At 43.3% G+C, this 16,304-nt stretch overlaps 1 protein-coding gene across 6 annotated transcripts in view; it reads right to left on the reverse strand.

Moving 5' to 3' along the window:
- Positions 1 to 16,304, reverse strand: part of RUNX1 (RUNX family transcription factor 1) — a 156,072-nt gene that overhangs the window by 49,181 nt on the left and 90,587 nt on the right. For all 6 annotated transcript variants that reach the window (XM_072026738.1, XM_027449139.3, XM_038166404.2 and 3 more), the window contains one exon: positions 449 to 553. In XM_072026738.1, the coding sequence (XP_071882839.1) occupies positions 449 to 553 (105 nt within the window). The remainder of the gene's footprint in view (positions 1 to 448; positions 554 to 16,304) is intronic.

Below are 16,304 nucleotides of genomic sequence, written 5' to 3' on the forward strand. Positions count from 1 at the left end.
GCAGCAACCAGGTGTCCTCTCTCAGACATTTATTTATTTTTGCAGGGTGGCTGAGCTTGAAAATTTGGATCAATGACATATTGGTTTCCAATGCTTTAAAACCCTCTTAACATCTGAAAGGCGAGGCTAGCAAGAAATGATGCATAGGGTATACACTGCCCACCTTTTACCAGCATCCCTTTTGTCAGCTTTTGGGTATGATCCAAGTCATCCCTGGGTAGATACTTCATAAATGCAATGCAATTCATACTCTGGATCAGCTGGGCACCCATGAAAAATAAGGCTTCAGGAAGACATAATTAATACCATTCATGGGACAACCTTGGCTTGAGGCACATCCACGGCTCCCCATGCACTGGAGGTTGCTGCATCTCATGTGGCTGGTGAGGAATCCCTGTACTAAACCATCAACATCACCTTTTGCAAATGTTGTTGTTAGTTCACTTACTTCTGGGTTCTCGAGGTCCATCCACCGTTATCTTGATGGCTCTGTGGTACGTGGCTACTTGCGGAGGGTTCGTGAAAACTGTGATGGTCAGCGTGAAGCTTTTCCCTGCAACAGGAAAAAAGGTTACTGAACATACATCAAGAAAAGGTGCATTTGTCCTTTCCAATAGCACCAGAACACTCCAAATGGCACCAAAACACTTCATCTGTCCATATCTAAGGACAGATATGAGCACAGACAGTGTAGTGTATAACCTCACCACTGTCTGATGCTGGATGCATTCCCTCTGTGGCAACTGCTCAAAGCATTTGAAAAAAAAATATTAATTTATATGTAAATGATCTACATTTTGTTTGTAAAATAAGGTGGTTACCCCTAACTGTTGTAGTTTATCTGATCTACTTGACTACTGGTGCATTATCTGTACTTTCTAAAGGCTGTTAGTTCAGAGAAGCTTGAAAATTGTGGCTGACTCTTCCAAAACTGCCACGGGAATCTGATCAACAGTGCTTGTTAAAATTAAAGAGAACTGGGTGCTCAGGTCCCCTGGGCAGATCGTAAATTCCCATGCTTTGGTGTTGAAGCTAGCATTAGATCAATTCCATATTACGAACCCTTTAAAAATAATCTGCTATTGCAATGCCAAGAGACAAGGGAATGGAAAAAATAAAAAATCCCCGCTGCCTGTCCGCAGAGAATTAAAACTTTTTATGAAGACATAGCGGAGCATTATGCTCAGTTTCTCTATTATTCAGTAAGAAAACTGTGAAGGCCTTTTCAAAACTGTTGTGTGCATGCCACAGCTCAGAGTTCTGAAAAGTGCTCATTTGGATGGCTGCTGGGGAGGCTGGATGGCTTTGTATCCCCTTGAGACTGTGATGCATTCAAATCCTTCTACCTCTGGATTCACTTTTGGCCAATGCCAGCATTACTTTAGGCATTTACTCAGTAACAGAAGAAACTTTCTCTATCCTTGATAAGACCTCATGTATGTATTCATTACGACTTTGGCCTGGGCAGCAATGAAAACATTGGCTGTCAGCAGGTTTAGCATCGTTATCTCAGCATCACAGAGGACTCAGACACTGGCAGAAATCTTCATTATCAGTCAGAGACATCAAGGGCCATCACCTCAAGTTAGATAACCAGGAACCGTTGTAAGAACATTGAGGTCCTTCTCCTTTGGGCACATGCTGTGCCCTTCCCATACAGCTCTGCCTGCTCATTCCATCGCCTGGCTCCAGCCCTCCTGAAGGAGGAGTTTCTTCCCTCCTAAGATCTCCCACTCCTATAGTTTGCTTGGTTTATCTATATAAATAAATATAAATATAAATGTAAATACAAGTATAAATGCCTGCCTCTAGCAGCAATATTCTCCCCCTCCCTGTGCACATTTACTTGCAATTCAATATTTCTCTTAATGCGATTCCTAGTGTGGTGCTAATGGTCTGCATCAACAGCACAGTGAGCGCACTGCACACACGTAGCTGTTACTGGAAGCTGTCTTCATCGCATCCCTGTGAATTAGAGAGGTATTCTCCCCACTTTACAGATGAGGAACTGTGGGCAGATAAAGTGTCTTGGCCAAGATCTCACAGGAAGCCTGCGGCCAGTGATGCTAACCACTTTGGCTGCTGCAGCTAAATCCGACAATAATCCTGAATCACAGCCCTGAGAAAACAGAAGCTGAAATACAAACCTCCCAGATCCCAGGCCGCTATCTTTTCACCTCCACATTCTTACTAGAAAGCAGTCCCTGAGATCAAAAGAATTCCAAGTGAAGCATAAGTAAATTTAGATCACTGTCTCAGGGCCTTTGGACCCCAACTCTAGTGTCCTACACCTACCTTGACCAAGGATCATGGTGTTCCTGACATTTTTTAATACCAAGTTATGTGATAAAGCTTTTTTATTTTTTCCACCACACCAGATCTTTCTATGAGGCATTAACAATAAAGCTCAATAAGCTTTCTTCCAACAAATTTTAACACCCATAGCATTAGACTTAACAAATATCAGAGAGGCACTGGTAGTTCTTTTTTCTTTTAAAAATATAAAAAATAGTTTCCCTGTATTGTTAGATGCAACACTTAGATCTCCAAGACTGGGAGACTTTGAAAATATGCATTATTCCCTTTACTAATCTGCAGTACTTCCATCTTGCTTCCAGTTTATTTTTTGCCAACAGCTGATGCATTAGGTAAGGTGCTTCTGCTGTTTTGCTAGAATACAGTCAATTTGTTTCTATAGAAGGCCTTCGAAGAGTTTCAAGATAGAAAAAAATGCAGGAAAAAAAGGCATTAGAATGATGAACTGTAAGGACAATGTGGCCACATTTTCAGTCTACAAGACCAGAATAAAGAAGAAGAGGGGAGCAAAGTTACTTTCAAGATCTTCTACAAAACAGAGATCTCAGAACCAGTATAAGTCTGTGATACAAGCTGGCAAAAGCAGGAAGATACTTAGCTTACTTCTTGTTGACAGAAGACTATTCATTAACCACATACTGGTTAACCACAGGGCTATATAACCATAAACCTACATGTCACTCATTGCTGCTTACCAATAATTCTGGCTGTGCTTTTCTCTGGTTGTTCTGTTTCATTTACATTTAGTTTTATTAAGTGGTTTTATCATTTTTATTCATAGCTTCTACATTATTCATCATTTATATGCCTGGTTGACAAAGGCAGGTTTAGATTGCAGGTATTGTTAGTGAAATATATGTTTTACGGGTGTACCTGCTTTGGGATGACAGCATGACAATAAACTTCCCCTCCTTGCTTTTATGTATTATGATACAGGCAAGATAAAAGATAATTTTTTATTTTCAGCATATGCTTGTACAATACACCTATATACCAGCACACACACACAGATAGATATAAAACATGCAGCAGACTACACTGGTGGATATAATACCAGATCAGTCACTGCAGGCCATATTCAGACTCCCTAGCACTGGAGGATATAGCAGATGTCATGATTTCTGATTTCTAAGTAACTGGACCTCCTAACTAAGGGCAGAAGACCTATGCTGAGCACTGTGCATGCCTGCTCAGCTCAGGAAGGAGTGGGTGCCTCCAAAGCTGGGTCAGACAGCCTAAGTGAAGGACTGACCTCTCTAGTGACTATAAAGAGGGATCACATACCCCAGGAGGACCTTCTGAAATGCTGGCCAGGTTCAGATGCTTCAAACAGTCATGATGACAATTTCTTTATGGCCCAGTGGTGACAGCAAGCCAGCATGTAGCCCTTCATTGACTAACATCAAAATCGGAGACTTTTACTTTGGGTCTATGATGTGTTCCTCGACACGTTTAAGTCAATCACTACAGTATCATCATGGGAGTCTGTGCCAATGGTGGAAGGGCTGAAGGGTGATGCCCATGCCAAGCTGTGCCTCTCTGGGGTCCAGCAGTCCTTTCAGAGAGTGCTGCTATCTGCAGCCATCCCTGGCAGCTCCTAATGTCAGGCACAGAGCACCTGATGAGCACAAAGATTAAATTCTCCAGATGTGGGACAGAGCGCTGCCTTTGGAAACCCTCCTCACTGACATCAGACATGCTGTCGTATGTTTATGGGTAGAGCACAGGACTCACTGCTTCCATCAAGTATTCCCGCATAACTAGGGTAGGAAAAATTGCCTGGTAACATTTATTTTGCAGGAGCATTAATGTCAGTACCCTTTCAGAAAAAAAAAATAATGGAAACAGTAGCGTTTCTGGCCAAAACGCAATACTGACTTTTGAAATGATACCCAGAGACTGCCAAAGGGTTTGTTAGAGACTAGCTTACCAACAGAGCCCTGGAGAGTTACTGCTGATTTGACAGCTAAAGTCAGTTGTCCCCAGCTCCTGACTTTACAGGATTGCTTGTGAGATCCCTGGATGCCGTGCAAAGCTGTAAGAACTTAAGAGGAAGCACAAAGCATAACATCTGCCAGTGCCTGCCCAGCAAGGCTGTTCCTGGGCCAGCAAACAAGCAGGATCAGCCTCCGGTTCCTGAGCATCCGAAGGTGTTGTACCCGTGCTCTGCTTGGCAATATTCAGCTGCATCCCATCTGACCGAGTCTAAAAGCAAAGAGAGCCATGAGTTCACACCCGGCAGGATGAGGGATTTATGTCAGTGGTCTCCCAGAACAACCCAGCACGGGGCTGAAGGGCTCTAGAGGGAGCAATAGGCTTGTAAACTGCGGCCCCTGGGAAGGTCCGAGAGGAACCAAGGGGTGAAAATGAATCTCAAGTGACAACATGGTCACATGAAGCTCCTGCGTGCTGCTTTAGTCATCCCTGAGCCGTGTCATGGCCAGATGGATCTGGGGGTGGGAAGGCATGCTTAAAATATAGGTGGCGGCACGGGCAGATGCAAGGGGGAATGAGAACAGACACACTTTAGGGAAGACAAACCACCCCTCAAACTTATCCTTTCACTTTATTCCATCTCTTTCTTAGGCAAAAAGATCCACCGATTCCACTGAAGAAGGGTCAGCCAAATGAGGACAGAATGAAAATGGAGCTAAAGCTTCGGAAGTCTGCCCACATGGTGGGGAGAAAGAAAGGGATGCCATCAGATGCTGTGATCACATTTACTATATTTTTCTTTGGGGATTTTTTTCTGCTGATCTTAGATGTGTCATTAGAGTTTTTTGTCTTGTTTTGTTTTAAATCATTACAGTAAAATATTAGATAAAAAGAAGAAAAAGGGAAAAGAGACAAGAATGCCTGTGCTGACAAGGACAGAAGGTATGGATGGCAAAATATGAAATGTAATATAAAAATGCAATACAAATTATATTACAGACATTTCTATGATATTAGTGAGAGTCTTCCAGATTCTAGTAAGAATGATTATGATACTATTCTTTTATCCAGCTTCTACTTTTTAATGCTTATGTACTTACTTTTATTAAACCATGCTAAATGATCAGTTTTATACATCTTTACATTTTCTCACAACATCTTTCTGGGTATCTGCCAAAGCAAAGATACCTACTGCATTTTAATAACATATCTGACTGTATCCCTGGGCAGGCTGCAATACATGCACACATATTCATTCTCAGCTGTTGATTGTTATTCACTGGGTCCAAATTTTGCCATTTTTATCACGTAAGTCACATTATACTTTGTTAGCTGAATAAACCAAAGGTAATCAATAGGGTGAGACAGGCCAACATAAGTTGACACTTCATTAGCTGACTGTTGCTCATGACATGAGTGAAATGTTTTTGTAGTTCTTCAGATTTTATTTCCAATTGCAAAAAGAAAAAAAAACCTGCACAACTACTCTTCTCATTGGGTGATAACTATTTTGTCCTGTTGGCAGTTACAGTTTCACATGGTAAGCATGCAGCTTTGCCTGTTGTGCTTGGTCTGATGGCTATTTCATCAGAAAAGAGTTGCAGTTGAAGTAAGTGGCATCAAAAAAAGAACATAATTTGTTTACCATCAGTACCACAGATGCCACCTAATTTAAATATAAGAAAAAAACTGCTATTAACCTCATCCACTACTGCACCGTAAATTGTTTGCAAACTCTGACCACCACAGAACAACGAACCAAATGGATAAATAACCACATGGGGAGATGTCAGCAAATCAGGGTCACTGCACAAAGAAATGCAAGAGCTGTGCAAGCAAATCAGCTGCAGGGCAACTGATCTTTTTGCGTATTTATAGGGATGTTCCGTGGGTGTGCGTGGAAACTTCAAGATTTGGGAAATACACCTACCTGTCTCCTGCCAAACCAGACTGGGTCAGCATGAAGGTACACTTTTGAAAGTTTTTCTCAGGTGGCTTACTCCAGGAAGTTCTTATATCTGTGTTTACACAGCGTTCACTTACCCTGAATGAAAACTCAGTCCCATTAAATAAACCAAACTGGATTTACATGGGGCCAAGTTTTCATGCAAATGTCCAAAAGCAGCCCCGCTGTACCTCTGGCCCCTGCCATAAGCTACTTCATTTGCTGTGCAGAAAGTGCTGGAAAAGCCACAAGCAGCTCCCTAAAGCTGAGCAGAGCATCCCCACTGCAGTGGGGCACAGCAGGCACACTGCTGCCCTTTTGCCTCCCTCCCAGTTCCCTGCAGCACAACCGAGTGCTTAGGCAAGACGTGCACCTCATTCTCTTCTCCTCACACATTCTCCATACCCTTTATTCACCACGACTTCCCTGTGCTGGAAGGCTGGAGAAAGGTTGTATCTGAGGTGAAATCATTTCAAGGCATTATGCTGGTGAAACATATGCATGACATTTAACCTAGGGCAACACAGGAACCATGTTAAGCAACCAAAATTACGTAACTGAAATCGAGCAACGTTAATAGAGGCACTGCCAACCCAAGCAGGTTCTAACATCTAAATTTACCTTAAAAGCGTTATCTGGGTGATAAGGATAGTCCTCAACACATTTCTGAAGACTGTCCCCAAAAATCTTCTTATTTCATAAGTTAAAAACATAACCCCATGCCCGCATGTTGTTGACATGAAATATTTAAGCAAACCAATGCAGAAGCTGGTTCTGTGCTCTGTGCTCAGTGTAACTTCACAGCTGTTAAAATAAGGCTGACTCGGGCCCCTGAAGGTAGCAGATCCTAAAGTTGATTTTCCCCTACACTTTGATCTCCTAAAGAGGTACCGACAATCGATCCCTTTCCTCAGGAAAAAATAAAAAAAAATAAAAATAATTAAAAAAAAAAGAGAATGCCTTCTAGCTGGACTAAACAAAAAATGCTAGCCCCCAGCACTCCAAAAATGTGTCACCCTCAGTTCAAAAACCACATCTTTGCCTGAGTGCTACTTTTAACCCATTACTGTAGCAAATAACACAGCACTTGATCTGAAACCCTCAGAAGAGTGGTTCTCCCTTGCACAAACAGGATCGTTCACGCTCTCAAGAGCTGCAAGAGAGGACTTAGCTCATTAAAACTGTCCTATTTTTTTTTCTCTCTCTCTTTTTTTTTTTTTTTGGCCAGCTGTTTACATTTTAATTTGATGAGCTTGTGTGCAGGCAGTTTCACTTCTGTGCTGATGATGGGTTTCACTTCCCAGTCCCATGTGCTGTCATGATGATACCGGCCACCGCCTCCTCCAGCTTTGCAGGGGCCTCCGTGCTAATCCCTTCGTCGACAGTCTGGCAATGTGTGTAAAAGTGCAGCCACTGCTGCTGCTGCTCCACTGTCAGCTTGCAAGGCACCTGGTGGCCCTTCTCTGCTTCAGGAACTTGCATTGATGTCTAAAATGTTACATACCAGTCTCCAGTCTCAACCTGATTCCCTCAAGTTCCCTCCCTGAGGTTATTACCTCATGTTATTTTTCCGTCATATAAATGCTGTAAATGTGCTTCAGTAGATGTGCCACAAATAATAATAATAATAATACAAATTATTCTGTTTAGAGTCAAAATGGTGTTGCTTCAGTAGCAGGAGATAGCAGGTTTAGATACTAAATGGTCATGGACGTTTATCAGGAAGGGAGCTGCAGCAGAAAGCAGGTAGGAGGACATCTCTGAGCTTATGGGAAAGGGCACAAATGAACTATCTGAAGAGATGAGACAGTCAAGTGATTTTGGATCTGGATCGCAGGAAGGAGGTCTCTGAATAAAGGGTATCCTGCAGCAGTCAGCTTCGGATGACATCCAGTAGTAGCTTAGACATTAGTCGCTTTCGTATAGCAATGTCAACACTCCACAAATACACAAAACCACCATGAATCTCCCCTATATTGTCATGTTGCCTAACTTCTGAAGAGAGACTTCTGCTTCAAGCTGTGGCAGGAATTTGGTCAGCAGGAACATTGTTTGTACTTTAGCATGCTTAGGTTTATGTTCAATGTATGCACCAGCGTTTAGGCTTTGAGATGGAGGTGCTGGGTATATGCATGTGTGTGAGCATGGGCACCAGAGTCCGACACAACAGTGTCTGACCAAATAAAAGGAAAAAAAAGTGTTTTTCCATCCTGTTCTGAAAGACAACCTGAGTGACCTGTTTTAACTGAATTTTGGGGGTGTGATGCCTCCTTAGACTGAAAGCCTGCAGATCAAGTTTGCAAAATGGATTAAAGCATTAAAACGCTGGGTTGTGGGGGGAAGCGGAGGGAAGACCTTTTAATGGAAAAGTCAAGCAGCCTCTAACTATAAGTGGAGTTGCTGCAGTAACCACTATAAAATTCTTATGAACTTGGGTGGAGACAATAATTACAGCACAGGAAAAATGAGATGCGATGGGTTGCCTGGCTTCTGCACCAGAGTGTCAGCACAGAGATTGCAGTTTGAGTTGTAAAATGTAGTGCTTCTTGTTACGATGTTTTTAAGACCTGAGCTGTTTGAGCACAGATTATGGAGGGTGAAATTAAAGTAGAGCTATTTTTTCCCCAAAGATGACTTTCAGACACTCCATATGAATTTTCAGATACTCCGTATGAACTGGCCACCCCCAAAAATGAACCTCTGCTTTCTAGCTGTGGTTTACTACATATCAGGAATTTTAAATTTTTAAAACACAGCTCTTCTATATATCAGAGGCTGGGGTATACATGAACAAGTGTTCAGAAGTGACAGCCTCCAGAAGTGCATCCAGTTCTCGGGTGGAACAAAGCCACCATCTTTCAGCAGAACACCATGTCACTGCTAATAGTTCAGGGAAATAAAAAAAAAAAAAAAAAAAAAAGAGTACCAGGGACACAAAATGTACAGGACAGTTCAAAATGAGATGACTTAACTGCAAAACCACCTATCACCTTCTCACAGAGAATGCCTTGGGATCCTTAAGCCTAATAATAGTCCTTAACCCAGCTATAATTTCAAGCCATTAATAAGCTTTTTGAGGTAGAAATTATCACCCACACTTTACAGGTGATGAGGCAGACATGAAAAGGTTAAGGCTTAGATTCACAAGAGGATTTAGCTACCTGAAGTGGGATTCGGGTTTGATTTAAGTGCTTAAGCCCTAAATTACTCCCCTCCGAGCCCCCATCTAGCTGAAGCCCGGCAGCAGAAGCAGTGGCTGGCTATCTGAGGGTGCTTCCTCTGCTGTCCAACCCAATGCACCACAGCCATGAGCTCAGCCCCCAGGGAGGAGCAGCTCAGCACGGTCAGGGCTGAGAGCGGGGAAACCTCAGTGTAAAGGCTGATTCTGGCACACCTTCCTGCTCTGGCACGCCACTGGAGCTGGGACCAAACACACTCCATGGCTCCCTATAGAGCCATGAAGATGACGGCCTGCTGGTGCAGCTGCAGGCAGAGCACTGGGCACAGGGAACAAGGAAGGTGTGGGATGTCTGGAAGAGCAACGTGCTGCTCTGGATATAGCAGGTGATCATCTTCACTGCTGCTATAGCAGGAGGGACTTCTGCCTGCAGTGTCCCAGAGCAGGTGAAGGCCGAAAGGCGGCCTGACAAGTCGCTTCGTCAGTAGCTAGCTGAGCGTGGGAGTGCACATGGGGACTGTTTACTCTCAGCTCATTTTCTTGGAGGAAGGACTCCTCCGTGCTGTCATTACACTAATGCAATGCGCATTGATTTCAGAGCTCGGCAGAAGTCCGGGGTCACTTGATGGATATCCATGCCGTCAGCAAGGGGGAGATAACACTGCCATTACGAGCCTGGGACCTGCCAAACTCTACCAGAGATGACTTCCAAGAGCAGGACGGCCTCTGAGGCCTCAGATATGGACATGGCTTTGTCGGAGTCGTGGTACATAAAGTCTAGCCTGTGGAAACTCTGCGGCCTTGCCAAACCGTTTCCTTCAGTTCCTCCCTAAACTTCAGGGAACTGATGTTGTGCATACGCACTGCTCCAAGCACCGCCCTGCTAAAGAGCTCTTATGGCATCAAGCCTTCGGGACAGCTGCTGCTCTCCTCCTCGCCTCTCCTCTCGGCCCTCTCCACCCTGCCATGCCTGCACAGCATGGGAGGTAGCTCCCCGCGGGAGGAGGGTGGAAGGAATTTAATTCCTCCATCCTAGCACCACGCTGGAGGCCAAACCCAGCTCCAGTTGTAGAGGCTGGTACATGAGTCCCAACCCGTGCCTCACCCACAGGCACCAAAGTGATATAAACAGTAGCAGCTCGGGGCTTTGGTGCTGCTGGATGCAGCCTGGTCCCTGTGAGGGGTTCTCAGTGACTGTCTCAAAGAAGAGAGGCAGGAGGAGCATTGGCAGAGGACAGGGATCAAGAGATGGAGGTGGATGCAGACACAGATATAGGGAATGGGGTCAGTTTGAAGAAGCTGAGAAAGTGGTGATGAAACAGTGTGATGGGAAAACAAGGGAGAAGCAGGATGGGAGTTAAAGAGGTGTGGAGTCAGCTTCAAGGTAAAAGAAAAAGTGTTTTGTCGTATTTTTTGTTTTTGTTTTCTGTTGCTAAATGATTTTTGGAAGGGAATAGAGACTGATTCAGGCGGACGAGGGTTTATGCACATGACTGCTGGAAAAGGAAGGCTCTCCTGACAGCAATTGTAAGCCACTGATTTGCAGCATCCTCACTTCTGCTAAGGCTGAGCGAGCTGACAATTCGACAAGAAATGCTTGCCATAGAACAGTCATCTGAAGTTCACTATCCAGCCCTAAAGCCCAGCTCCTAATTAATATCTCAGAATAATTTCATTTTGAGCACAAAACACAAGCTCTTATTTGGGTTGTAATATAGGTATATACATACATACCTACACACAAAAATAAATATTTTTTTTTTACTAGAACTCAAATGTCTCTACTGAAGAAAGTACACTAAAATACAAACCAAAACAAAATAAAAAGAATTAAAAAAATAAATAGATCAAAAGTTGAAGGGCAAACATATCACTTGAAACTATGCAACCTCTTCATCTAGAGAGGTACTTTGTCTTCCAGAGGCAGTATCCTGGTAAGCCCAACTTCTTTTATCATTGCAGAAAACAAGAAAATGCTCAGAGGATAGTGTCTGCCTCATCCTCATCGTTACCCTGAGTTTAAAAAATGTACAAGCACAGCTCTGCACAACCAAAAAATAGATTTATTGTTATTGGAATGAGGGCAGTGGTTCAGCACTTGGCATGGTCACTGTTTACAGCAGTAATGCTCCCGGAGACAGGAAGTTCTCAAAATCACTCTGCCATTATTTTTCTCCTGTTGACGCTTTCTGATTGAGAGTTCTTTCGCCCAGACCAAATTTTAAGTAACCCAGCAGAGTGTTTGTGAGCTGGCAAAGATAGCCCCAGTCATGCTCAGCCTCGCAGACCACATGATGTTTTCAGTCCAGACACCCTCGCTGAGCTGTATCATATACTTTCTTACACAATCAGCAATTCATAGAAAAACGGCTGCACGTACCGGGAGTGCACCGAAGACGACTCGGGCTGGACGCCCGCAACATGCGAGCCGTCTCCCCCGCCTCCTCCTCCGACCAGCAAGCCTCTGCCAAAGGCTTGCACCAGGACAGCAGTCCTGCTTAAAGGGCTGTGTTTGCTAATTAATTGCACAGCGACCCGTGCTGTCTGACTCGCTATAGGCACCGACCCGTCAGCAGTCCTCTCACTGGACGCCTGCACGGCGACCTGGTAAAATTAACGACACATCCAAGCAACCCCAAGTCACTCAAAAACTAAATGAGCGCTTCCAGCCTCTGTCTTTTAGAGAAAAATTCTCTGTTCAGGTCCGATGGGTCGACAGAGAGGAGCCCTGTGATCCAAACCCACTTGTAATCAAATCGATTTTTACCCCAAACATCTAGCCAGAGCAACAAACCACCTCCCGCCAGCGCATCCGCTATCCCTGCACACCCGTCGGCCTGAAGTATCACTAAGCAGTTGTTTTTCAGCTCTACCAACTGACCCTTTTTCAGCTTTGATGATTTCTGCTGTGTTTCGTCTATTTTTGTCTCATCTGGCAAGCGTGGCGAGTTGTTACTCCAGTATCTGATACCACGTCCCCTGAAGCATTCCAATGGTTTGGACCCAGACCCGAGTGGCTGCTTAATACTGATTTTACGACCCTGCTGAAGAGCATCCTCCTCTGTTTTGCACATACTTTTATAATTTTGAATGCGCTCAAGTAAAAATAAAACATTTTTTAACAAAGTGCCTAAATAACACAACCACAGGCTGAAGCTACACAGAAGGAGCAAAATTCTGACTTCAGAAGACCAATAAAAATAATTGGACTCAGGGTCCAGCCAGCAATTTTTGTGTTTTAAGTATTTCTGAGATTCCAGCTTAAACTGATTTTTCTTCCCCAAAATTATATCCAGAAGGAAGAGTTCTGGAGGCAGAAACTTATGGTTATGCTTCGTAATCTCCCTCTCGTACTCTCCAACCAGCTACTCCTGTGAAAAAGGGGTACTTCCTAGGCTCCAAAGAAATTAAAAAAACATCATTAAATTTCTTCACATATGCCTAATTATGATAGCAGGTAGAAAATATATATACGGGGGGTTAATGTTCAGCCCGTTCTAAAACTCAGTATTTAAAAAGGCCTTCTAGAAAGCTAGCTGCATGTGAAGCTGCAGCTACGGATTTCAGCTTTAGATTGAGATTTTCTGCAGCAAGCCAAGACACTTCCCCATTAGCTACTGTTACGATAACCTATTAATAATTATTTTCATCTGGAAAACATGTTTATTTGTTGTTGTTATTTTTTTTATTTTTATTTTTTTTAAATGTTACGTTCTACAAAGAAGATAGTTACTAGGATTAATGATTCCATGAGGAAAATATGTGATGCTTACTGAGCCACGAAGCTTGCCCTCTCCAAAATAACTATTTATTTTTAATTTTATCCAATGAACTTCCAGGGCGTCAGGCTTTTTGCATCGGATTTATTTCATCATAGTAACCTAAACTGGTTCATTATACATTTAGAAAACAGGGTGCTCTGCATTAGCAGCATTTTGAAGTTTGAAACTTTTATGAATGGAGGGAGAAAAATAAAGATTTTTTTTTTTAACCATGTAATCATGCAAGAGGGTCTGAGATTGGCTGAAGTTTTAAACTACATTTTTCTTTCAGAAATTACTTACTCGGGCTTACAAGCCAGACAGGCAGGTTTTCCCAGTAGCATTCTCAAACTAGGGTGAGGAATAGTAATTCTGGGCCCCAGCCAATTCCAATGTAAATCTGTTTTGTTCAGGAAAGCCAGCCAAATTGCTTTTATACAACATCTTGCTGTTTCGGGAGACCTGTGATATTCTCAGCTCCCAGTCCTGGTGTCAAGAAAATAAAGTGCTTTTTTTTTTTTAATTATTATTATTATTTTTAATTCTGAATTCTAGGCACAGCCAGAGCAGCACAGGGTCACTTCTTGCTGGTAAATATGAAATAAGCACTGAAATGCTGATTAGTTCTTTACGTTGCAGCCAATATTTGGTTTATGTGTGTGATTTGACAGACGCACAGGATCAGACCTCTGAATGGAGTAAATTGTTGTAACTCTTATGGTGAGAGGACAGCCACTTATGTACTAGGATGGGGATGGGGACAATAGCTTTATGCAAGGGCGTTTGAAACAACCATCAGGCTGTCTTGCTAGACCTTGCTCATTTAAAGCTCACAGAATAAAGATTTAGACCATTTATCAAGACGACAATTTTCTGCTCTTTTAAAAGAGAGAGGGAAGTGGCTTGCCGACAGTTCCGCAAGGCTTTTAATGGGGCTGTTTACAGCTGAGCGGCAGCCGACGTTTAGGGAAGAAAAGCGAGGTACGGACCGGGACTGTCACTCAGCAAAACCATTCCTTATTCTCCAGCAGTGATTTTAAATCACCCAAGGTACACAAATAATGTCCACTATGACTGCAACCGACGTGAACTTTCAGTCGCTATTCATATAATATTCCTGGCATCACACTATCACTGGTGGCAACTGAACTTATTCAAACTCAAATATTACACAGCAAACAAAGTTTCGGTTAATTTTCCTCTTGCAAAGTATCAAAGGAAGCAATGCCCTTTGAAGCAGCCACCTTCTGCTTCGGGCTTTATACAAATTCAACAGAACAGCACCCCAGAAATCATGTACCAAATGCAAACAATCCACACCTTTGGAAAACAATCCCCTGTTAGAGGAGTAAACACAGGCATACATTAGTCACTGGCTCCAAAGATGGGCGGCCAATGGGGCTTGGGAGATTTGACCTCCGAGACTGACTAACAGCATGCAGCGCTCCCAAATCACTGCTGCTGAGATAATCCCGAGCACCAGAGCACCACACAGCACAGGACATCTATGTCCACACACACGTGTCCATGGCTGAGTGCTGGCCGGTGAGGGGCTGAGCGAGGCTCCCCGCAAAGCCCTTCTGCATGAATAGCCACTGTTCTCCCCCCCCTTTCCCTCCCTCCGCCGCTGAATTTTGACCTTGAAAATCCCACAGTTCACTGTTGTGATTCCTAGCTTCGCTGCCGTGGCCAGGAACTGAACTACAGGTTTGTTTTTATTAGCTTCTCAGCCACTTTGCCAGCTATTCATTTGAATCTTCTAAACAGTCATCTCTGAATCATAATGCAAATTCCATTTACTGAAAAGGTGGAACCTTTAATATAACAAATGAACACGTTTAATGACTGATACTTTTAGACATTACAGCATCTCTCATGTTTTCAGTAAATGGATATAATTTTCTCTGCATTACCCTATTATTATTCTTTGCTAGCATTACGAAGCTACGTTCTCAGCTGCGGGTGTTTTCCACCAAGTACATTTTGAAGACAGTCCAAACAACACGATTTGAAAGACATCTCCCTCTGTATCCTCAGCTAAAAATGCTGCTGGATAGTGAGGGATTGGATGGGTATTTTATACTTAAAATGTATTTGCTGCTTGCGTCCGTGTTTTCACAGCGCCATATTCTTCCAAAATTGCAGGCTGCATTTACACTGGAAGAATATCCTCAAATGCATTTGACTTCAAAGGCAAGTAGAAGCTGTTGCGTATAATCAGAATGACTTCCTCAGCCTAAAGCCTGACCCATCTGCCACTGGGAGTAAAAGGTTTTGAGAAAGAGAGCAGAAGTGGGTCACCTTTGCAATGCTCCTGAAGTGTGTTTGCTGTAAGTCGGTGCATGTTTGTAAGAGCCACGCATGCCACCACGCACCAGGACATGGCCCAGATGCTCAAAGAGTGACTACATGGGAGCAGAAGGTGCTGAGGAAGGGTCAGCCTACCCCAGGGTATTCAATCTGGTCATGAGAGACAGCAGCTCCCAAATAGCTCCAAAAGGCAGAATAAAGAAACCTATTTAGGTGCCGTAGATACTATCGCTTTGATTTGTGAATGTTACAGCACTGAATTGTCCTGAAACAACAATGTTGTCTTTGGAACACCGTGATGTTATGTTCCGATTTTACTTGAAGATACGAACTAGACAAAAGGAAAACACATAAGTAAATACCACATGAAGTCACATGGAAGACGTGACAGTTTTTCAATCTTGACCTTAAACCAAAGAGGCCGATTGTTTCTCTGTGCTTCTTCCAAGCAGCAGCTCACCGGTTTCAGTAGGTTTGCTTTAACCACTCTGGCCACGCAAAGGCTCTCCGCTCACAGGAGCAAGGGCAGTAATGCAGGAGGAGCACTTCAAATAATCTTGTAACAGAAACGTAAACACGATTGCTTGGAATTTATGGTTTTTGAGATTATGGGCTTGAGCCAAAGAGCAACATTACTACAAAGGGTCCTTCTGTTGATGTTACGGGATTTTGGATCACGCTTTACACGCCTGTTCACACACACGATACGTGAAACGCACATGCGAGACACTATTTGCAGCTTTCTAACAACATTTACATATAGTTACAGTCTAAGTCAGCTTTGGCTCTTGTTACTCAGACTCATAATGCCTTTCTATTTGTACCAGTAATTCCTGGTTATCACAGAGATGCAGGAAGT

This window comes from Anas platyrhynchos, chromosome 1 (genome assembly GCF_047663525.1).
Source record: "Anas platyrhynchos isolate ZD024472 breed Pekin duck chromosome 1, IASCAAS_PekinDuck_T2T, whole genome shotgun sequence".
In the NCBI taxonomy this organism is placed as follows: Eukaryota; Metazoa; Chordata; class Aves; order Anseriformes; family Anatidae; genus Anas; species Anas platyrhynchos.